This window comes from Lepidochelys olivacea (assembly GCF_965140295.1).
Source record: "Lepidochelys olivacea isolate rLepOli2 genome assembly, chromosome: 6".
In the NCBI taxonomy this organism is placed as follows: domain Eukaryota; kingdom Metazoa; phylum Chordata; order Testudines; family Cheloniidae; genus Lepidochelys; species Lepidochelys olivacea.
Window position 1 is genome coordinate 116,781,930 of NC_140416.1, and position 24,383 is coordinate 116,806,312.

General features: G+C 46.7%; 1 protein-coding gene across 1 annotated transcript in view; it reads left to right on the top strand.

The window, feature by feature from the left end:
* Positions 1–13,685: 13,685 nt before the first annotated feature.
* Positions 13,686–24,383, top strand: part of DHRS7 (dehydrogenase/reductase 7) — a 35,254-nt gene continuing 24,556 nt past the window's right edge. Inside the window, exon 1 of the mRNA XM_084630191.1 lies at positions 13,686–13,940. Within this exon, the coding sequence (XP_084486317.1) occupies positions 13,802–13,940 (139 nt within the window). The 5' untranslated portion in view covers positions 13,686–13,801. The remainder of the gene's footprint in view (positions 13,941–24,383) is intronic.

Genomic DNA, 24,383 nt, shown 5'->3' on the forward strand with positions numbered 1-24,383 from the left:
TGCAGGAGCCTCTGACAGCACCGGTTTGCAGTGAGACAGAAACAGCTTCTTCAAAACAAAGCATAATTTATTTTGCTCCAAAGGCACACAGCACTTAGAGAAGTGGATTTTAACATAACAAAGATTTCTACAGAGAAAAAGTGAGTGTGCCAATATCTTTCATTGGACCAAGTTCTGTTGGAGAGAGAGACAAGCTATCGAGCTTATAAGAGCTCTTCTTCAAGTCAGCTCTTCTTCAGCTCTGTGTAGCTCAAAAGCTTCTCTCTCATCAACAGAAGTTGGTCTTGTAAGACATTACCTCACCCACCTTGTCTCTCTAATATCCTGGGACCAACAAACACTGCATACAAAGATTGCTACATGCATATTCCCTTACTGAAGCTTAACACCACTCAAGCAGGTCTGGCTTATTTCCTGTTTCTGACTTGAGAGAAAACAGTCTACACTGCTTTTAATCTCCTCCCTCCATCTCCCCGTGCCTCAATCAGACTGTCAGCTTTTTTTTTTTTTTTTTGAGACCTGAAGAAGAGCTCTGTGTAGCTCAAAAGCTTGTCTCTTTCACCAAGAGAAGTTGGTCCAATAAAAGTTATTACCTCACCAGCCTTCTCACACCCTGGCCAGCCTCTCTAATCACTTCCCTCTCCCTTTCTGCTGCAGGCACTTTTCTAACTGATCAGCATCTTTCAATTCTTTAGTATCCCAGCCATAGCAAAACAAAACTTATTACCTTTGCCAGTACCTGCAAGTAGAATCTCCACATAATAGCCTGTGACAAGATGCTATTAGTAGCACCCTGACCACTGATATTGATGCAACAGAAAGAAAGCTACAGGCTCAGCTATGAGCAATTAAATACTTTCTACTGGGGGTTTATGAGCACGTGGGTGGTAATCACTGGGCTAACAATGTACTTGGGAGGATATAAATGGAAGGAACAGGAAGCTAGGGGAAGCTTAGAGGGAATAAAGAAGCTGCCTCTTGGTGTAAGCCTGCACTATACAGTAATACTTCATAAGGAAAGACTAAATACACACTTGGTGAAAGGGTCACAGCCTGCTGTGTTTCAGAGTAGCAGCCGTGTTAGTCTGTATTCGCAAAAAGAAAAGGAGGACTTGTGGCACCTTAGAGACTAACCAATTTATTAGAGCATAAGCTTTCGTGAGCTACAGCTCACTTCCTCAGATGCATATCGTGGAAACTGCAGCTGTGTGTTTGTGACTATGAGATCAGGTGAACGGGACAAATAGTGAAGTACCCTGAGTAGCAACAGAGGCACCTTGTGACATGCCCCATTGTTTTCTTAGCTGCTTTGAAGATATGTACTGAAGCTACCTTATCTTATTGGTTAGTCTCTAAGGTGCCACAAGTACTCCTTTTCTTTTTGCGAATACAGACTAACATGGCTGTTACTCTGAAACCTACCTTATCTCTGTCATTTACCTTTCCTGCTGGGTTCTTTAAGAACTCCTTTACAAAAAAGAACAGCTTCCTTTGACTTAACTCTGTGCATTCAGGCAGACAACAATACTAAATCCAACAAAGAAACCAAATCTCATACAATATTCATAGGAAACAATACAGACATGTTCCCAATTCATCAAATGGCACACTACAAGAAGATGAACTGCACATATGCTTAACTGTGGCACTTGGCAGGGCTGGCCTTAGCAATTTTTTGTCCAGCCTGCAAAATGTTTCACCATCAGCAACCTACTCTCTACCCCCTCTCCGAACACTATGGATTCCTATCTTACCCTTTCCTCAACCCCACCTCCAAAGTATTCTTACTTGCCCACAGTGATGCACCTCAGGAACTACTCCCAGGCCTGTCTGAAAATAAGGTCACTGTACCCTCTAGTCTACACACCTTTGCCCAGCCCTGCCCTCTACCCCCATATAAATCCATTCAGAGTCTAAGACACAGAACCCAGTTGTATGTAGCACTCCTGGGGAATTCATGTCCCCTGAAGATTTTTTTTCTCTACAGAATATGGATTCTGCTGGAGACGCAGTGCAGTTACACCTTTTGCCCACCAGGGGCTGCTGTGTGACCAGAAGAGAGGGCAGCCAGCTGACCAAGAGGCTTCCTTCCTCACAGTAGGACCATGTGAGGAGGCACAGAATGGACAGAGTGGGGCATATGGGGATGCTGGAGGGGACAGAGACTGGGGTTCAGAAGGGCTAGTGTGGGAATGGGACAGACTGGGGTGTGGGCTCAGGGGCTAGTGGGGTGACAGCATTGAGTCAGGGGCTGAATCAGAGGGAGGGTGCAGGGCCCCATAGGAATAGAGGAGTGGGGGTGCAGGACCACATGGAGATCAGAGGGGCTGCAGGGGGACATGGGGCCAGGGGCAGATGTGCCTGATTGAATGGGAGAGGCTAGGGTTCTGCCAGGGTCTGTATGGGGGAGGCACCCTAACAATCCCTCCACCCCGCGCCAACCCCCCCCAACCTATTCCATATGTCTCACACCCACACCCAACAGCCCTCCAGGTTCAATCCCAGGCTCCTTCCCAGAAATTATGTCCTTTTCTCTCAACTCCTCCATTACCCCTGACTCCCCCAAGCCTTTGCACTGCTTCTGAGGAAACATGTTTCTGTATTGTAGTTTAAATGAATTATTACTCAAAGTTCTATATTAATATGCCTAGTAAGGAATCTATTTGTCAAAAAAACATTTCCCGAATCTTTTTTTGTCTCCATTGTTGTAGATGTAACTGTTTTCTTCCCTTAGGATGCCACCTGATGTACTCAGATACCACTGAGCCTGCCTGTTATGCCAGCCTGGGCACCCTTTTTACCTATCTTGCTGAGGAAGGTTATTAAGCCTCCTACAGCACACACACAGGCAGGGCCACACGCAACTGCAGAACAAAACAGACACTGAGATCTGTTCTGGGAAGGCTCAGCTTCAGGGATTTGCCCCAGCACTCAGGTGTCCACCTCCCTTCGAGTGCAGACCCAAAGGTATATTATTAAGTCCACCTCCTCCCTCAACACGGAGGAAGGTATATATAGCCTCTTACCCCCCCCCACCCATTTTAAATTGTACAAATGGGGTTATATTATAAACAAGAAATAAGTTTATTAACTACAAAAGGTGAATTTTAAGTGAATATAAGAGATAACAGACAGAACAAAGTAGATTACTGAGCAAATAAAACAAAATATGCAAGCTAAGCTCAATATAATTAAGAAACGGGTTACAAAATGTAATTTCTTACCCTAAATGTTATTTTAGGCAGGTTGCAAAGTTTGTGTGGTTCAGAGTTCCAGTTATATTTCTTTTCAGACTGGACCCCTGTCTCAGTCTGGACTCCCCCCTTGCCTTCCCTTCATGTGTCTTTAGTAGCCTTTCTTCTTGGGCAGACAGCCCATGGAGAGGAGTCCTGTTTGCCTTCCTCCCCATGCTTAAATAAGATTTACATAAGGCAGGAATCCTTTGTTTCCCAAACTTGACCCCCCCTCCTTCCCTTTTAGTGGAAAGTTAAAAGTTCCAGATAATGTTTAGTATCAAGTGACAAGACCACCTCACCTAGTAGTGTCACAGTTATGTCCCCAGATGCCTCCCAGGAGGGGAAGAGATTAGTATCTTCATGGTCTTGTTGTTCCTTCCTAATAGCCTATCAAATCTGATGGCCTGTCATCTGGTGGGTGTCTTCTAATGCACACCCAGTTGTAATTGTTACATAGTCCATATTCCTAACTTTAGATACAGAAATGATACATGCATACAAATCAGATAATCACATTCAGTAAATTATAACCTCTCCAATGATATCTTATAAGACCTATCTTGAATAAAGTACCTCTGTTATGTCATATCCACAACATAAGCATATTTCCATAAAGAATATGGTGTGTAATGTCACAATAGACATTTGCTGATAGGTATTTTGAAATTAAAATTGCCAAAATAATTGAAACTGAACATAAGAATGGCCATATTGAGTCAGACCAGAGGTCCATCTAGCCTAACATCATGTCTTCTGACAGTGGTCAATGCCACGTGCTCCAGAGGGAATGAAGAGAACAGGTAATCGTCAAATGATCCTTCCCCCCTCGTTCATTCCCAGCCTCTGGTAAACTGAGGCTAGGGACACCATCCCTGCCCATCCTGGCTAATAGTCACTGATGGACCTATCCTCCAGGAATTTATCAAGTTCCTTCTTCAACCCTATTATTTAGTCTTGGCCTTCACAACATACTCTGGCAAAGAGTTCCACAGACTGACTGTGTGTTGTGTGAAGAAATACTTCCTTTTGTTTGTTTTAAACCTGCTGCCTATTAATTTCATTTGGTGACTCCTAGTTCTTGTGTTATAAGAAGGAGTAAATAACACTTCCTTCTTTACTTTCTCCATACCAGTCGTCTTTTTTCCAAGCTGAAAAGTCCCAGTCTTATTAATCTCTCCTCATATCGCACCCATTCCATACCCCTAATAATTTTTGTTGCTCTTTTCTGAACCTTTTCCAATTCCAATATATCTTTTTTTGAGATGGGGCAACCACATCTGCACGCAGTAGTCAAGATGTGGGTGTACCATGGATTTATATAGAGGCAATATGATATTTTCTGTCTTATTATCCATTCCTTTCTTAATAATTCCCAACATTGTTTGCTTTTTTGACTGCCACTGCACACTGAGTGTATGTTTTCAGAGAACTAGCCACAATGACTCCAAGATCTCTTTTTTGAGTCGTAACAACTAATTTAGACCTCATCATTTTATATGTATAGTTTGGATTATGTTTTCCAATGTGCATTACTTTCCATTTATCAACACTGAATTTCATCTGCCATTTTGTTGCCCAGTCACCCAGTTCTGAGAGATACTTTTGTAACTCTTTGCAGTCCGCCTGGGACTTAACTATTTTGAGTAGTTTTGTATCATCTGCAAATTTTGCCACCTCACTGTTTACCCCCTTTTCCAGATCATTTATGAATATACTGAATAGGACTGGGCCCAGTACAGACCCCTGATAGACACCACTATTCACCTCTCTCCATTCTGAGAACTGACCATTTATTCCTACCGTGTTTCCTATCTTTTAACCAGTTACTGATCCATGAGAATACCACCCCTCTTATCCCATGACCACTTACTTTGCTTAAAAGCCTTTACTGAGGGAATCTGTCAAAGGCTTTCTGAAAATCTAAATTCACTATATCCACTGGATCCCTTTGTCCACATGTTTGTTGACCCCCTCAAAGAATTCTAATAGATTAGTGAGGCATGATTTCCCTTTACAAAAACCGTGTTGACTCTTCCCCAACAAATTTATGTTCATCTACGTGTCTGACAATTTTGTTCTTTACTATAGTTTCAACCAGTTTGACTGGTACCGAAGTGAGGCTTACCGGCCTGTAATTGCCAGGATCACCTCTGGAGCCCTTTTTAAAAATTAGCGTCACATTAGCTATCCTCCAGTCATTTGGTACAGAAGCTGATTAAAATTATAGGTTACAGACTACAGTTAGTAGTTCTGCAATTTCACATTTGAGTTCCTTCAGAACTCTTGGGTGAATATCATCTGGTCCTGGTGACTTTTATTACTGTTTAGTTTATCAATTTGTTCCAAAACCTCTAATGACACCTCAATCTGGGACAGTTCCTCAGATTTGTCACCTAAAAAGAATGGCTCAGGTTTGGGAATCTCCCCCACATCCTCAGGGGTGAAGACAAATGCAAAAAATTCATTTTGTTTCTCAGAAATAGTCTTATCGTCCTTGAGTGCTCCTTTAGCATCTCGATCATCCAGTTGTTACCCAGGGTTCTTTTAACCCAAAGCTCTTGGTAACGTTTACTCTGTGTGAGGCGGTGTCAGGAAATAAATCAGGGGAGACACGGCCGTCTGACCGATAGATGGCTGGCACAGACACGACAACACAAGAGCACTTTCACTTAAAGCTAAACTTTACTTAGTCTCAAGCACTTACACACGTCTGCAGCAGGTTAGTAAAACACCTTCAACCCTCAATAATTACTGAAGCTGAGCGTGGCTTTCGGGTGGCACCATAACAGGCTTCTACAGGCCAGGTTTCCATCTGTCGGTGGGGACCAAGATGCATCCAGAGGGAGCGTCTCTGAAGAGCCTCTCCTGAGAAGTCCAATTACCTCAAACTTTTCCCCCTTATCTATACATTAGTAATACAATGACATATCCCTTAAAGAAAACTTGCTAAGCAAGCAGGGTTAAAAGGTCAAACATCTTATGATCGTCAATTAGCCAGAGATTTTTTTTTTTTCAGAGTGTCCATGCCTTTGGGTCCTGACAAACATTCCTGGGGGTACGTATAAACAGACTTCTTGTTTTTCTAAAATACATGCATCAGCAATTTCAACACTCTTAGCAGAAAGGGAGTGGGGTCAAGCTGTCCTGTCTGTGGCACCCAAGACCCCCTCCCCCCCGTCTTGGTTACGCTGAGGCCTCTGCATGACCAATTTACGACCTGCTGACTTGGCTACTTTTAGCAATAAGCAAGAATGGTTCAGTATGGCCTGCTAACTTGACTACTGTTAGCAACAAGTGATAGTGGTTTAGGCACTTTACTGGTTTGCCAAAATCTCCCCAAAAACAGTGGCCCCACTGGTTGTTTACCAGGCTTACTGCTTCTGATATTCTTAAACAATTTTGCTGTTACTTTTTGGCTAGCTGTTCTTCAAATTATTTTTTGGCCTTCCTAATTATATTTTTACACTTCAGTTGCCAGAGTTTATGCGCCTTTCTATTTTCCTCACTAGGATTTAACTTCCACTTTTTAAAGGATGCCTTTTTGCCTCTCACTTCTTCTTTTACTTTGTTGTTTAGCCACGGTGGTACTTGTTTGGTTCTCTTACTAGGTTTTTTCAATTTGGGGTATACATTTAAGTTGAGCCTCCATTATGGTGTATTTTAAAAGTTTCCATGCAGCTTGCACGGGTTTCACTTTTGGCACTGTAATTTCTGTTTAATTGCCTCATTTTTGTGTAGTCCCCCTTCTGAAAATAAATGCTACAGTGTTGGGTGGCTGTGGTGTTTTTCCCGCAACAGGGGAATTATATTATGGTGTGATTATATTGTTTTGACAAATAAAATATGCAGAATTTTAAAATATTGTGTGGATAATTTTTTATATTTTGGCACAGAATTCCCCCAGGAGTAATGTAGCGAACCTGCAGACAGTTCAACTGAACTGCAGGCTACTGAATGGGAGCCAGTATTTTCTCCTCAAAGCCCATGTGCCACAGATGTTTTCTTTGTTTCATTACTACCCCGAACACCTTGACAAATTCTGGTGCAAGGGTCAGTCTGTTTCTCCCAAACTGTCTGCTTTTTTCCCATTTCATCTCTTATGCAAGCTACCATAAAACCACCTTTTCTCTTACTATTTTTTTAATTTGTATTCTGATAGTAACTAGGAGGCCTGATGAGGGCCCCACTGTGCTAGACATTATATACAGAACAAAGAGAAAGTGCCTAACCTGGTGAGTTTACACTCTAAGGCCATGTCTGCACCATCAAGTTTTGTTGACAAAAGTGAATCTGACACCCAAAAGTCAACATAATAAAAATCGGAATCATATGTTCACACTTGCTCCCTCTGTCGACAGAGTGCATCCATAGTGGGGGCACTATCATTGACAGTGTGAGCAATGCACTGTGGGTACCTATCCCACAATCCAGCTCGACACCTTCTGTTGCTAGGTGTTGTGAGAAAGTGGAGTGGATTGCGGCACATCCTGGGACTGGGCTCAATGTCCCATGATGCATTGCTTGCTGTTCCAGCACTCCATGGGTTTCCAGCTTTCTTTTGCAGCATTTTTGCAATGGACCTTCGTTGCTGTGCAACCCGGCATCTTTGTGAGAAGGGATGGATCCCGCATTGCTCTCCTATGTTCTATTAACTGTCATGAAGATATCGTGGATGGCAGTGCAGTTAATCGTGAAGTTCCTTATTGAAGACGACTTGCAGGTGCCCGACATTCTGTGTGATATGGATAAGAGCAACTTTAGATTACTTTTGGCATTAACAGAACAGGTGTGTAGGGTAGACCATTGCTTTTGGGCTTGGGAAACAAGCACTGAATGGTGGGATTGTATCATCATGCAGGTGTGGGATGAAGAGCAGTGGCTACAGAACTTTCGGATGCAGAAAGCCACCTTCCTGGAACTGTTGTGTGCAGAGCTCACTGCCCCAGCACTAAGGGCAGCTCTCATTCTGGTGTCCTTGTGCTGATTGGTAGAGAAGCATGTGGCAATCGCTGTGTGAAAGCTGGCGACTCCAGATTGCTACCGGTTGATTGCTAATCAATTTGGAGTTGGGAAGTAGACTGTTGGGGCTGCGTTAATCCAAGTGTGCAGGGCAATTAATCACATCCTGCTACGAAGGACTGTGAGTCTGGGAAATATGCATGAAATAGTGGACGGCTTTGCAGAAATGGGTTTCCCGAAATGTGGAGGGGTGATAGATGGCACACACATTCCAATTTTGGCACCAGACCATCTTGCGATAGAGTACATCAATAGGAAGGGGTACTTCTCCATGGTGTTGCAGGTACTTGTGGATCACCGTGGGCGTTTCACTGACATCAATGCGGGATGGTCCAGGAGGATGCATGACGCATACATCTTCAGCAACACTGGACTGTATAGAAAGCTACAACCAAGGACTTTCTTTCCAAACCAGAAGCTTACAGTGGGGATGTTGAAATGCCCATAGTGATCCTGGGAGACCCGGTGTACTCCTTACAGTCGTGGCTCATGAAACCTTACATGGGAAACCTGGACAGCAATAAGGAGCGGTTCAACAACAGGCTGAGAAGGTGCTGGATGACAATGGAATGTGCCTTTGGCAGATTAAAGGCGTGTTGGCGATGCCTTTATGGCAGTTTAGACCTTAATGAGGATAATATTCCCATGGTCATAGCCGCATGCTGTATGTTGCATAAGCTCTGTGAAGCTAAGGATGAAAGGTTCGCTCAGGGCTGGTGTGCTGAGGCAGACCAGTTGGCGGATCAAAATCAGCAGCCAGATACCAGAGCTATCAGAGGTGCCCCGAGGGGGGCAATTTGAATCAGGGAGGCTTTGAGGCAACACTTTGAAAATGAGAACAAATAATGTATATGTCTGCGATTGGTGCTTCAATGTTACATTACATGTAATTTTCCTAGGAAGCAATGGTGACATTTGGGGCCTTATATTCCAGTAAGCAAATGATTAAAATGCCTGTGCATGTATTGGTAGTGCTTGCAATCTCAATTTGTAGAGAACAAATACAGATCAGTTACCATTTGAAAACTTTGCTTTTATTGCACAGTAAATAGCACACACAAACAGACAAAGACAGTTGGTGGGAAAGGAGGAACCAAGGAAGGACAGACATTCACAGATATGTGTAGATCCATCTATCATTGTGTAAGTTGTCTGAGGGGGTAGAGTGAATGGGAAACCGAGAAGTCCCGGTGCAAAAAGAATGTGCGGACAGAATTGGGGGGGGGCATGGGAAAGAGTTCTGAATGTGCTGCAGGGGAGGGCGAGCACGGATCTGCTCAGTCTGCAGCATTCTTAAGGACTTTAGCATCTGTGTTTCCTCCTCCATTACTTTAATCATCCGCTCAGTTGCATCCTTAAACTCCTGATTCTCTTTTATGTCCTGCCATTTGGCCACCCAGCACTCCTTGCGTTCCCTTTTTTCTGCATTGGAGCACTGCAGTACCTCCCAGAACATGTCTTCTTTGCTGCATTGTGGGTACTTTCTTATCTGGCTCAGATGCTCAGCTGGGGTGCCTGGGGTGTTCCTGAAGGCCACATCTGGTGAAGCACATGGGACAATGCACAGAAGCAGGATTGTTTAAATTCACACACAGCACTGAAATTTCAATTAAATAAACGTTTTGCAACATTGCTATCACCCTCACTGACCCTAGCCAGGCAAACATCTCTGTGAACACCAAAAGCATGGTGAGTGTTTGGGGGCGGGGGGAAGAAGGGCACGCCTCATGGGGAAAAGAGCATACTCTCTTTGCAAGGGTTGTGGTGCAGCATGCTAGGAAAAAATTTCTAAAATTCTCCCACACTTTTCCACAGGCGGGGATCATTCTAGCAGATATCTCACTGCTATGGGTAAACAGGGAAACGAGGGTACGTCTACTCCATGCTTGTGGCTTCCACCCTGTTCCCTATGCTGCTCACATGTTGCAGCTTTGTTCCCTGCACAAGTGATTGCCGAATGGCACAGGAAAGTTTCCTACAATGGGGAAAGGAACAAAGCTGCTTTGCCATAGAACCTTTGGCAGAGGATTGCGGAGTACCACCAGGAAACTTTCCTGGAGATCTCTCTGGAGGATTCCCATGAGATCTTGGCTTGCATCAACACCCTGTTCTGCTGTACCGATTAGCTACACAGCGAAATGTGCAGCTCACAGAAACATAGCCAGCCTTCCACATTTCTATACCCTGAACCCAACTCTGCACTACACAAACCACAGCCACTTACCAGGCATCTCCTCTCCTGCTTCATGCTCACCTGAGACAACTGCTGAGACTGGCTAGACACCTCTGGAGTGGAGAACAGCTCCTGGCTGCCTGCCGCACCGGGTGACCCCACAGGGAGCTGCACATTGTCATCTAATGCCACCTCTTCCTCAATAACTTTGTCCTCCGGATTAGGTCCTCTTTCCACTACCTCCTGGTCCGCTGAAGTATCCACTGGGCTCTTGGCAGTGGAGGTGGGGTCGCCACTGAGGATAGTGTCCAACTCCTTATAGAACTGGCAGGTTTTAGGTGAAGCATCAGATTTACGGTTTGCTTCCCTCGCCTTATGGTACGCCTACCTCAGCTCCTTTATCTTCGCTCTGCACTGCAGCATGTCCCGATCATAGCCCTTTTCACACAAGCTTTGAGAAATGTGCCCATAGGTATCCCTATTCTTTTGGCTCAAATGCAGCTGTGACTACACAGCCTCTTCTCCCCATATACTGATCAGATCCAACAGCTCAACAATGGTCCAAGCGGGAGAGCACTTGGTGTGATAACCCGCCATGGTTACCTGGGAAGATGCGATAAGACCTCTCCATGCAGAGCCAGAAGGAAATGGAATTTCAAAAATTTCCAGGACTTCTAAGGGGGAGGGGTGGATGGTTGTTTACCTGGCTGCAGAACAGTGGAGTTCAAACTGCTGACTAGAGCGGTCAGCATGGGCCTTGTGGAACACGTACTGGAGGCCAATTAAAGTGATGAACTCAAGCATGGTGTCTACACTGGCACATTGTTGAGAAAAATTTAGAGGAAAAAGACGTATGTCTCTCGTTGGGGTGGTTGTATTTTGTCACCAAAACCGGACATTTTCCCCAACAAAAGTCACATTGCAGTGTGCACGCATTCACTGTTTGGTTGACGAAAGGCAGTTTTTGTTGACAAAGTTTGGTAGTGTAGACAAGGCATAAATATAAGATGAGAGAGAACAGGTGGCTACAACAAAAGTTGTGGGAAGGTAAGAATGAGATGATTATGATATGAAAAGTGTGGTAATCTTCCTTCAAATCCATTCCAAGACCCACTTATACTGTGATGTCCACAAGAAATTAGCCCACTAATAATGATTAGCTCAATGGCCAAGTGAGGATAGTGGCTATTTACACAAAGAGTAAAAAATATTGACGTATATTCCTCTGTTTTCCCCTTTTGACCCAAGTGGTTAGCCAATTTTTGGAGCCCAGTGGGTTGTTTTGATTAGGAGTAGAAATTGATGTTGGAATCAGATATTTCTTTGGCCAGGTGCAATCCTATTTATTTATGAAGAGTGTACAAAGTCCTGTTTCCCTGAGCACCACAGGAATCAAACAGGAAATAATTTATTTGCTCACAATTCTAAACTTCTTTCAACCAGTACTCAGTGCAAAAAGCTCTCTAACCTTATTCTCAGGGCCATGATCCCAGTGGATGTTCTGATTCCTTGGCTTTCTGCTCCTGGTCTTTCTACTTCTTTGGTGTTTTTCCTGATTCTTTCTTTCCCACAGACACAGGTACCTCCACCAAACAATATCCAGTGACACCCCTCCTCCCCTATGTGCCTTGCATGTACTTCTGTTTTGGGTGATGACCTGCATCTGTGTTTTGACAGGAGGCTGCTATTGTTTCAGCTTTCTGGTTCCACCCTGCAGTTTAATTTTGTCCTACATTTACTCCAAACGAAGGGTGGCTGTTACACTCACCAGATCTGGAAATGGAGGCACAGAAAGATTAAAGCTAGAATTTTCAAATTTGTGCATATAAGATAAGGCATCTAAATCCATATTCAGGCATCTATATAAAAGTGATTTGATTTCTAGAAGTTCTGGAGTCAATTGAATCTGTGGTGCTCAGCACTCCTGGACTTGGGAGCTTAACATTAGGCATCTGAGTCTGAAAATTTTGATCTATGTGACTTGTTGAAGGTAGGGACTCAGTGTCATTGATGAAATTAGTCCCTTGCTTAGTCCACACTGTCTCTCATTCTGTTGAGGTGCCCCTCATCATCATATGTCACAATGGCTGCTCAGCAGAAAAGCTGGCCCAGGGAGCTTGTGATGGCAGTGCTGTTATCAGTGGTAGTCCAGAAGGAACTGCTCCTTATCGCTGCCAACCAAGCTGGGTTCTTCCCCAGCATCAAGGGACACATGGTTGTGTTTTTCCTAGATCCTTTAAAGGCCAGCCTCAGGTGTCTGTAATAGGACTGTGAATAACCTGTGATCTTCAGGAAAACATATTGCCAACTTGCTAACCCTAGTGATCAGTGTGCAGTTGCAAGGCTATTTTACTTTTTAAAAGACAAAAAAATGGAAGCTGGTATGCTCCTTTACACTTCCAGGTGTAAAACAGAAGCAGGGGCAAGGAGGAGAGGGAAGGCAGCCCCATGCTTTGTGGGCTTACAAAGGCTGTTTCTGTTTATGGAACAAGTAAACAATATCAATCAATTCCCCCTTCTCCCACAATAGAAATGACCCATTCCACTTACCACTATGGCAAGCCTTCAAGGCAGAGGAAAGTTAACACCAGGGACAGGGCTAGCGTTTACTGATCCTAGTTCTAATCCTGTAGCATGCGACTGACCTCTCACCCACTATTTATCAGCCGGCTCAGCCTCCAGGTGGTTGGCAGGACAACTTGCTGGCCAGAAGCTGAGCCCGGCAGCAGCGTGTGAGAATTCCGAGGCTGGGGTTACTGTGGAAAGGCCTCAGAGGAGAGTTACGGGGGGGGGGGGGGTGCAGATACTGAAATTAAAATAAGGTGAGGGACTAGGTCGTGAGCAAGGGAAGGGAGGAGGGGAGAGGAGGAGTCAAGGGGGAGGTGGGGAAGCTTCGGAGTGGGGGAGGGGAGTCAGTGGGGAGCAGGGGTCGGGGGGGGCAGAGGGGAGCTGCCCCCCTCCCTACAGACTCCCCCCACGGCAGCTCCCGCGGGGCGGGGAGAGGGGGTCAGTGGGGAGCTCCCGCGGGGGGAAGGAGGGGAGTGGGGGCAGCTCCCGCGGGGAGAGTGGAGGACACAACCAGGGCTCCGGGTCTCTGGGACCCTTCAGAGGCGCTGCCCCAGCTCCCCGCCTCTTGAGGCTGGGGTGGGGCCTACCCCGCCGCGACGTGCGCGGACAGCGGGCCCCGTCCCAGCGCCTGTCCCCGGCTGCCCCCGCAGGCCAGCAGCGGCCACTCCCCGGCGGGGGGCGGGCTCTGCGCCGCGGCGGGCCTGGAGCAGGGCGGGGAGAATGGGGGCGCTCGCCCAGGCTGCGGCTGCCCTTGGCCCTTCATAAATCCCCAGGGCTGAGCGGGCCCCGCCAGTGCGCTCCGGCCATGGAGTGGGCCGCGCTCCTCCTCCTCCTGCTGCCGCCAGTGGCGCTCTGCGCGCTGCTCTGCTTGCTGGGCCGCTGGCTGCTGGGCCTGGACGGCGACCTCACCCTGCTGTGGGCGGAGTGGCGGGGCAAGAGGCCAGGTAACCCCCCGGTAGCGCCGTGCCCCGGGCCGCGCCAGGGGGCCGAGCCCTGGCCCATCCAGAGCTGGGTGCAAGAGCCTGGCGGGGGTAGCGCCAGCCTGTGCCTCAGTGGGGCTTTTGTGCCCCGGGGACGCTCATTTAATCCGATTTAGCTAAAAAGGGGTGGATTCATTAAACGACGTTAAACCCCCTTGGTGGACCCCAGTATTCACCATTCACGTGGCTGGATTCAACGAAACGGAGTCGCTGCCTCTTTGATGGTGAAGAGAGTGTTCACACCGGAGTTTAATGCAGTTTAACTAATCCACTTTGGATACACACGTTATAGTTAATTTGGCTTGTTTTCCTAAGTGCCCCAGTGTAGACAAGCTCTGGGGTAGACTCAAGGGAGTGTGGGGGGATGGGGGGTAAGGCTATGGGAAGAATGCTGGGATCGTTGCAGGGCTGTGGTCATGGTGTAGAAGCCAGAGGAGGAGGAGGGGGTCCTGGTGTAATGGTGGTGAGGAAAAGCTGTGGAGTAAGAGTGGGATAGTCACAGGAAAGTGTAGGTAGGGGTGGGATATTTAGGAGTCTCTCCCACATCCCTATTTATACTACCTTTTGAAAGAAACTGAAGGCTGGCGATAACCTGCCTCTGACCAGATAATGCTGATGTTTGTGCCCTGCACAGCTGTGGAAAAAACGGGGAAGAGGTCTTTTGAAAACATTTCTATATTCCTTATTAGTGCCGACCAACTGCTAGATGCTTCACAAATGTGCAGGGAATTAAAAAAGTCACACTCCTACCTTTTGAAAAAGGCCAGCTATTTAAACATTTTGACATTAGGGCAGAAAAGTTAATCAGCAAGACTTGTCCATCTCCCTAGTGTCTGAGTTCTCATCGGTGGACACGTGAAGATCTAATGGAGATAGTTATGGAAACTTCTGTAAGAGGTTTCAGTCTAGTTTTCAGTCTGTTTTAAATACATGCCCACCAATACAGGGCTAATAATTCTCTTTCTAGATTTATTCTAGTATGATGTCTAATTTGTTCATGTTGTTACTTTTATAGCATCACAAGCTTGCTAGGTATTCTACAGAACAAATAAGAGACTGCACTATTTAGAAAGAACAGAATGAATAAGGGTAACAAATAAAATGAGGGGATGGGGGTGAGATAGGACAAGGATTGCAACAGTTTACAAGAAAGTGTTACTGTTCCTCTGTCTCCTCCTGCTCCTGAATTTGCAAGCTGCTTAGGCCTTCTGTAAGTTTTCTTCTCTGTGTATCAGGCTAGCTTCCCCTCTTCAAATCCCTCTTCAGAGCTGACTGTCTTACTTTATCAATTAAATTCAGCCCAGGCGCTCAGTTTCCACTCTCATAAAAACTGTTAATTAAAAAGCCAATAAGGAAATTAAGCACACAACATGAACAGATTGTGTGTTTTCAAGCTCTCTGTATAATGTCCTCCCAAGAGTTTTCCCTTTCCCTTTCTTTATTGCCTTTCAGCACATCCTGATATCAGAAGGATTTCACAACCTGTGCCTTTTGATTTTAAGTTCAATAGGGTAGATAACAAGTATCTTACACTGTACAGATGCCATGTGCATCAATGTTAAAAAGTTCAATGTTAAATAACAGTTATAACTATTTGATGGATCTTTCTAACATAGTTCTCTTGGTTTTACATTTTGTTTTAGTGCTGTCAGGTTGTTTTATAGCTGTTCATCAGTCCCTCTCCCACTTATATATATTTTGGTCCTGTTTTGGTTCCCATATTTTATAGTAGCTACATGTAACCTGTTTTCAGGTGCAGATGCAGCCAACATATTCTCAGGTCTTTGATTGGACATAGGCCAGCAAAACTGGCCTTGTAGAAAGCAATGTTGAGTCTACAAAAATGGATGCCTTGTGGCTTGTTTATTATTGGTAAGGCTCACAAGATATTGGGCATTGTATAAACATAAAGGAGGCATGGTCCCTGACTCAAAGAGCTGACAACCTATGGCTTGATACTGCAGGCTGCTTTGTGTGGTCAAACCCTATGCCTATGGGCAGTGATGAGCTGCCAAAATCTTAACAACAGGTTCCCTCCTCACCCTATGAGGGGGTTGTTGCCCACCCCCACCCCCCGGGACTCATGCCCCATGCAATCCCCCTGCATTCCTTGATGCCCCCCCCAGGACCCCTGCGCCATCCACCCCCCTCCCCAGTCCCCTGACTGCCCCCAGAACCGGGCAGGAGGGTCTCGTGGGCCACTGTAGTGGGTGCCCACCCCACCCCTAAGAGCTAGAGGCACCTGCCGGGGGGTGAGGTGGGGAGTCCCGGTGGTGCTTACCTGGGGCAGCTCCCAGGAAGCATCTGGCAGGTCTCTCTGGCTCCTAGGGGCGGCGGAGCAGCCGCTCCCCTACTGATCACATCAAAAGTGGCGCCTCAGGCACCGACTCCCTGGGTGCTCGGGGGCTGGAGCACCCACGGGGAAAATTTGGTGGGTGCAGAGCACCCACCGGCAGCTCCCCGTCCCGCCCCAGCTCACCTCCGCTCCGCCCCCTCCCCTGAACCCACCACCCCGCTCTGCTTCTCCGTGCTGCCCCCCTGCCCACCCTCCCGGCTTCCCGCGAATCAGCTGTTAGGCGGGAAGTCTGGGAGGACTGAGAAGCAGGCCACAGCTTCCCACTCAGGCCGAGGGTGGCAGAGGTGAGCTGGGGCGGGGAGTGGTTCCCCTGCGCGCCCCTCCCCCCCCCCGGGTTACCTGCTGCGGCGTGGGCAGCCCTCCTCATGCACCCCCCCACCCCAGCTCACCTCCACCTCCCTGGGCCTGAGCGGGAAGCCGCTGCCTGCTTCTCAGCCTGCCCTGGCTTCCCACGCGAACAGCTGATTCGGGGTGGCGCATTCAGGGGAGGAGGCGGAGGTGAGCTGGGGGTGGGGCGGGGAGCTGCTGGTGGGTGCTCTGCACAGGGCTGGAGCACCCGTGGAGTCGGCGCCTAAGGTGCCACTTTTGGCTGGTTAAATTTAGGAGCCCTCTTAGAACCGGTTGTCCCTCGTGGAACAATCGGTTCTAAAAGGGCTTCTAAATTTAACAACTGGTTCTAGTGAACCGGTGAGAACCGGCTCCAGCTCACCACTGCCTATGGGGCTCCACATGGACAGAGGGTCCAGCTGCTCCAAGTGGTTTGTAGGATTGGGGCCAAAGAATAAGGGTACAAGATGCAAATAGAAAGGTCAAAATGATGATCTGGCCATAGACATACAGGCAGCTTTGTGGAATCTGCTCATGACTTCAGTTTCACTGAGACTACTATTAAAATCCTGCTTTGAGGCTAAAGGGAGGCTCTATTTAAGCACTGCCAAGAAATCTATTTATGACTTCTTGAGGTCCCTTCCTCCTATTCTACTCAGTGCAGCATTCTGAAAGTTGATTATAACATCTTAACTAGAACACTGGCCAAAAGATTAGCACCTGTAATATAAAGAGGAAGGTGGTCTTATGGTTAAGACCCTGGACTGGAAATTATAAGACCAGGGCATTTCTTCCCAGTTCTGCAACAGACTGAGTGATTACTTTGGGTGTTCTAGTAAGAATGAGTTCTTAACTGTGAGCCTTTGAAAATCAGGTTTTGCTCAAGTGCAGTATATTATGTGTAACTCTTTCACTAAGGCGATAATGGTTTTCAGCCTGGGGTCTGCAGACCCCTAGTGGTCCACAGACTATGCCTAAGATTGCCAAAGGGATCTGCATATCCATTTGAATTTTTTTTTTTTTCATTTGCAAACCCCTAAAAAGGTTGAAAACCACTGGTGTATAGCTAAGGAAGGCTGTGCTTAAGCTGTAGACTGAAACATTAAGGGTATGTTTACGCTGCATTTAAACATGCTGCAATAGTTTAAAAGAAAACAAAAACAGTGACATTGAATGTCAGAGCCAGGGTCAGCTGACTTAGGCTTGGGCTCTGGAGCTAAAAATAGCGGTGTAGACACTGGGGTGGAAGCCCAGATCCCACATTTGGGGAAGATCTCAGAGCCTGGGCTTCAGCCTAAGTGTCTACCCTTCAATTTTGTAGCCCTGCAGCTTCATTCCCTTGAGCCCAAGTCTTCTGCGGGCTAACTGTGGTTATGCTGCAGGTCTCTTGTTGCAGTTTAGACATACCTAGTATGTGCAGTTCGGCAGAGGCAAGATCTCCATAGGATTCCTTGGCTTGATTCCTTCGCTCAAACCTCTTGTGGTGCCAGAGGATTAAAGGAGGACTCCAGCATGCCTTTTAAGATGTGTGTGGGAGCCGTTCTCTGAAGCATGTTAGGAAGTGCATCGCTCCTTAAAAGTTTGAAAGGAGGCCTGCCTCCTGTGGAATTCCCTACTGTGTATAGGACAGGCTGTTCCAAAGGTGTTGAGCCAAATAGCTGCAAGTTGTGAAATGTAAACATGCTTTTGCTCAGCAATCAGAGCTTCAGATTGTCTCTCCCTGCATAGGTTTTTATGGTGATGGTTGGCTGATAGTCTCTGGATGCCTTGCAAAAAGGACCAAGGCAAGCCCGGGTCCAACCAGCTGACGTTCTTCCGCCTCCCTAAGTGGTTGCTAGGTAGTGTGTATGTGTGTGTACATATGCACACATGTGCCTCTCTTTACCCACTTCAGTCTCTTTAGTGGTTGGTTGCAGATATTGGGGGAAGGCTAGGCTAAAGAGATAAGTCTTGCACACCTTTTAGAAGACAGTGAGGTTTGTGGTCATTCATACCTCTTCCAGAAGTGTGTTCCATAGACTTGTGCCAGGTGATGGGAAAGTGTTATCCCTGCTTTCAGGAGTTTGACCCTTGAGAGTGACTGTTTCACTCCTGGGAAGTGTAACTCGGAGGATTGAGACACCTCCCTCAGTGAGAGATGGTCATTTGAGGTCCTTCAAGTTACCTACAATGATAATCTCTATTTTCAGAGTAGCAGCTGTGTTAGTCTGTATCCGTAACAAGAAAAGGAGGACTTGTGGCACCTTAGAGACTAACAAATTTATTAGAGCATAAGCTTTCGTGAGGCATGCATCCGATGAAGTGAGCTGTAGCTCACGAAAGCTTATGTTCTAATAAATTTGTTAGTCTTTACGGTGCCACAAGTACTCGTTTTCTTTTTGCGAATACAGACTAACACAGCTGCTACTCTGAAAGCTATTGACAGATCTTTTTCAAACATGAGAATAACAATGGTGTCTTTAGACCATAAATAAGATCAACGTTCCATGCTAAAGGTTTTCTGAACTGCTAAACTCTCACATTTCGGACAAATTATTTCCATTCCACTTGCATATTGCGGGTCAAATTGTCAGCTGTTGTTAATGAAGTAAACACTAGTTGAGTATTTGTCTCGGTGTTAGAAAAACAAAAGGAAAACTTTAGCATATGCTAGATTGATAGAGCCCAAAAATCTGTCAGTGAATGAAAGCAGAGTGATATAAAGTTGCACATTCTTATCTTTTTAATATTCACTATATGAAGCTACAAATAGGTAGGACCCTACCAGATTCACAGTTGGTTATGGTCAATTTCACAGCTAGGGGATTTGAAAATTGGTAAATTTCATGTTTTCAGATGTTTAAATCTGAAACTTCAGGGTGTTGTAACTGTGGGGGTCCCACCGAATCCAAAAGGGGATTGTGTGTGGGGGGAAGAGGGGTTGAAAACTTGTTGGGGTTGGGGGGTGTGCGTTTATTGGAATTGCCACCCTCACTTCTGTGCTGTCTTCAGAGGTGGACTCCAAAGGCAGCAACTGTGGAGCTTCCTGCAGCCTCAGAAGGTTCATTGGGGGGGTCTGATCTCCCCTGTGCTGCTGGGAGTTCCCCAGCCCGGGTCCCCTAGCTGCTAGCCCTTGCCAGTTGGGGAGGGACAAGACTTGCTCCTCCTCTGCATGGCTGCTCTTGGGTACCTCTCCCAGCTGCGGATAGCTCCGCATGCCCCCCACCTCACTTCTTGAACTCATCGCTCTGCAGCCGCAGGGGAAGGGGTCACTGTACAGCGTGTGTCCCCCCCCCCCTTCCAGATGCAATCATTAACTTGTATCAATAAAATAAAGGTCATGTGAACTTGACAGGATTTATTGATTGACACTTTACAGCAGCATGTCACACCAAGACCTCAACTCATTGATTGTTAGATATGGTCATTGGGGAGGTTTTGTAGTGTAGTGATCTCAATTGATTGCCTACCCGAAGTCACCTGGATTACTGTAAAATGAGTGTCCAAAGTAAATCAAAAATAATTACTATAGCAGATCGTGTGAAAGAATTTGGAAGCCAAATTCTACATGCCGATGGTGACAAACTATTTTGTACAAGCTGCAATGTTTCATTGGATCACACGTTGGGCAACAGTTCAGCACCTCTTAAACTCGGAAACCCATAAAAGACTGCTGCAGATAGTGCACTGCTGGTAAACGAAAAGTTTAAAAAAAAAATCAAACAATTTCTTCTTTTTTAGAAGATGGCAGAGTGCTCTGATACCCGTCAAAAAGGCTCAAAAGTTTCAACAACCTGAAGCAGGGTTCCTAAAAGCAGTGCGTATTTCTGACCCTGCAAAAATGCACCTGTAGAAGGTGGATTTAACTTTGCTTACTGTAATTCTTGACTTTGATAAGAATTGTAGGCTGGAGATGCCTGCTTACAAAAATACTGCAAAAGAAGTGGACTGTAGTTTTCCTGTGCTACAGTTTTGGAACTTAGTGGAAGGCTGAATCCCCCATCTTGGAAGGCTAGTTCAGCGCTGTCTGACAAATCCAACAAACTCTGTGGATGCAGAGACAGCCTTGTCTAACCACGGAAAGGTGTTTTCAGCACAGAGACAGAGAATGAGGGAAAGACAATTGCTGGATGCTCCATGTTGACATTCAATTAATGATGAGCTTTGAAACCAGAACAGCCTGTGGCCCCCCCCCCCACAGTTGTTTTTGTTAACTTAAGACTGTGGTTCTGAAGTTTGAGGTTACCAATTGAGATCACTACCCTACAAAACCATTTCAGATGCCTTATCTACCAATCGGAGAGTTGAGCCCTGAGTGTGATTTGCTGCTGTAAAGTGTCAATCAAAAAATTCTGTGAAGTGACTCATCTATCTGTCTTTTTTTTTAAATAAGCTAATAATTGCATCTGGAATCAGGGGCAGTTCCCTGTACAATGTTCTCTCTCCAGGCAGCTGCAAAGGGAGGGGGACAGGAAGTGAGTGGGGAGGAGGGGTGTGGAGAGATACCTAAGAACAGCCCTGCAGGGAAAGAGCAAGTCCTGTTCTGCCTGGACTACCAGCACTCCCAGCAGCACAGGGAAGATCAGACCCAACTCCACAAGCCGCCTTCAGCTGCAAGAACCTCTGGGGCTGCTGCCCAGTCCCAGAGCATCCTACAGCAGAGGGAGGCACCCAGAGGTGGGACTCAGCAGCTGTGTGGGGTATGGACAAGTCCTGTCCCTCCCCAGTCCAACTGGAACTAGGAGCCCCCTGGCTGGGGCACTCCTAGCACCAGGGGAAGATGGGATTTCACAGGGAAGGGGTTATTTCACGGTCCGTGACACATTTTTCACTGCAGTGAAATTGGTAGGGCCATACAAATACAGGTGGAAGTCAGCTATAACAGGGTTTAAAAGAACTGGATAAATTCATGGAGGCTAACTCCATTAATGGCTATTAGCCAGGATGGGTAAGGAATGGTGTCCCTAGCCTCTGTTTGTCAGAGGGTGGAGATGAATGACAGGAGAGAGATCACTGATCATTACCTGTTAGATTCACTCCCTTTGGGGCACCTGGCATTGGCCACTGTCAGTAGACAGGATACTGGGCTGGATGGACCTTTGGTCTGAACCAGTATGGCCGTTCTTATGTTCAGTTCCAAAGTGTCTTTCCATGTGTGTGTTCCATCTATGTGATGGAAGCATGCCTATCATCACCATCATAAACATCTGTTAGTTATCTGCTGCCTGTGTTACCCAGGATTTTCAGAACCCAAAGCAGTGGTAATTTAACTGTTTTACTTCAGGCGGTGTCAGGAATAAATCAGTGGAAACACAGTGCTTCTGGCTGATTGAAATATTGATACAAGTAAGTGTGCTCTTTACTCCTGAGGGTATTCTATGCCTAAAAATTCTGTGCACAATATATTAAAATTCTGCAAGTTTTATTTGTCAATAAATAAATGCAGAGGCTCCAGCATGACGGTGGGGAGCACAGGCCACTGGCTGCACAAAGGTGGGAGATCACTCTGCAGCCCTCCCAGCCCCGGGACACAGACTTAGCGGTGAGGCTGCATCTGATCCTGATGCAGCACAAGGCCTGGGCCTGCCCCAGAAACACCATGGAGCCCTGCCTCTCTGCGTCAGGCACACCAGGTTTGGGGCAGGCAGGCTCAACCAGGTAGGATCCAAGTGTGGAGGGGCTCAGTGTGGAGGGATTCAGGTGTGGGGTGAGAGGATTCTGTGTGGGACAATCTGGGTGCAGGCAGCTCAGTGGGGAGGTCTAGGTGAGGGGATCTGGATGCACAGAGGCTTGTTTTGTGGGGGGGGGTATTCAAAGTGCAGGGGAAATTGGACTGTGCAGGGGAAATTGGACTATGCAGGGGCTTCCAGGTGAAGGTGGTTGGGGCTCTGCAGAGGGGTCTTGGTGGTGGGGAAGTGGGGTTTGGTGAGGTAGGGGTCTGGGTATAGCTGGTTGGGGGTGTGGATGTGGGGGCTCAGGGTGGTGGTCTGGGTGCAGGGGTGGGGGTCGGGAGGCAGGGGTTCTGGGTGCAGGGGGGCTCCAGATGCAGGGGTTGAGGTTCAGTGGAGTGGGGTTTGGGTATGGAGGGGTAGGGGGGTTCTGGATGTACTGGGTGAGGCTTGGCAGGGGTGTCTGGGTATGGGTGGTCCAGATGTACAGGGGTTGGGATGGGTGAGCAGATCCCTGTACAGTGACCCCTCCCCCCACAGCTGAGGAGCAATGTGGGGAGGAAGCAGGGGAGGATGTAGTGCTTCCTGCAGCTGGGGGAGGTTTCTGGGCGTGGGTCTGAGTCTGACACAGCCCCAGTCACTTCTTGCAGGGGAAGAGGAAGTCCCATCCTCTCCTGCCTCCAGCCCAGCTGGGACTAGCAGCTGATCCTGGCTCAGGGTAGGAGCCACAGGCTGGGGTGTCCCCAGCCCCACGGTGACACCCCAGCTGGCTGCTCCGGGTACCTGAAACAATGTACCTGCACAGCTAGGGAGTGGTGCATGACTGCTCTTGCAGCTTCCCTTTGCTTCCCTGTCAGTAATCTTTTTCTGTGGGAAAGCGAAGAAGTCTGCAGGGGACATGAATTTTGTACATGCACAGTGGTGCAAAATTCTCCCAGGAGTAGCCCTTATCTGAAACTACTATGTATTCGATTTAAGCACACACAGACAGAAACAATAGGTTTAGAACACCCCAAATTACATAGAATCTGTGAGATGTTATCGAATAATTAGCAGCAGGTCAGCGATAGCCGGTCACTTTCCTGCCACGGAGTATGGTGTCAAAAAGTCTCTCAGGATAGCTTCAGAGAACTACTCCAAAGCACACTCTATTATCTAGTCTTTTTATAACTAGCTTTTACAAAATACAGAGCTCATACTGGGTCATCACCACTCCAAACTCCACTAAACTACTTACCAACAAAACAGCCTAAGATTGTTAGGAGTATGTCTACACTGCACTTACATCCGTAAAACTTTCGTTGGTCAAGTGCATAAAAAACCCTCCTCCCTGACTGACAAAAGTTTTACTGATGAAGAGTGCTGGTGTGGATGGTGCTTTGTCAGTGGGAGACGCTCTCTTGCCGACAAAGCTACCGCCCCCTTGTTGGGGGTGGTTTTATTTTGTTGGCACAAAGAGCAGCTAAACTGTGGTCCTTACAACAGCTCTGCTGTAAGGGCACAGCTCTGCCACTGTAAGGAGTGCAGTGTAGACATAGCCTTAGTCATAAGCTGCTATATCAAAGGTGCCCAAACTCAAGATCTTCAACCACTTACTTTTTTTTGTCTCAATTTGTTGACTCTCTTCTCCGCTCCTCTCTTTCTGATTAGAAGAAACTGCAAGCCTGCAGCCAACATTTGACCTTGCCTCCAGAAGCCCTGCTTATTCAAATGAACCCTTACCTATATGGTGTTCTGTTTTATTAATTCATGGTGGCTGAATGCACACAGTATGATTGCAATTAGCTTGATCAAATTCTGGGGTAACTTTACCCCCAATTACAGGGCAACACCTGTGTCATGCTGCCCTATCAGTTATGTTCTTACGGCAAGAAAATGAAATTGTTTAGATGTATTTGCTATTTGTAGAATGACCTTTTTCGGACACGTGTCTAAAAATACTGAACATCACGACTTTATCAATTAAGCAAACATTTATCAAGTTATGTTTAAAAACAAACAAACGCAACCAAAACCAAACCTGGACCAAAGATCAGAGGATACAAGTGATAGAAAAACACAAGATAAGCCTGCCAA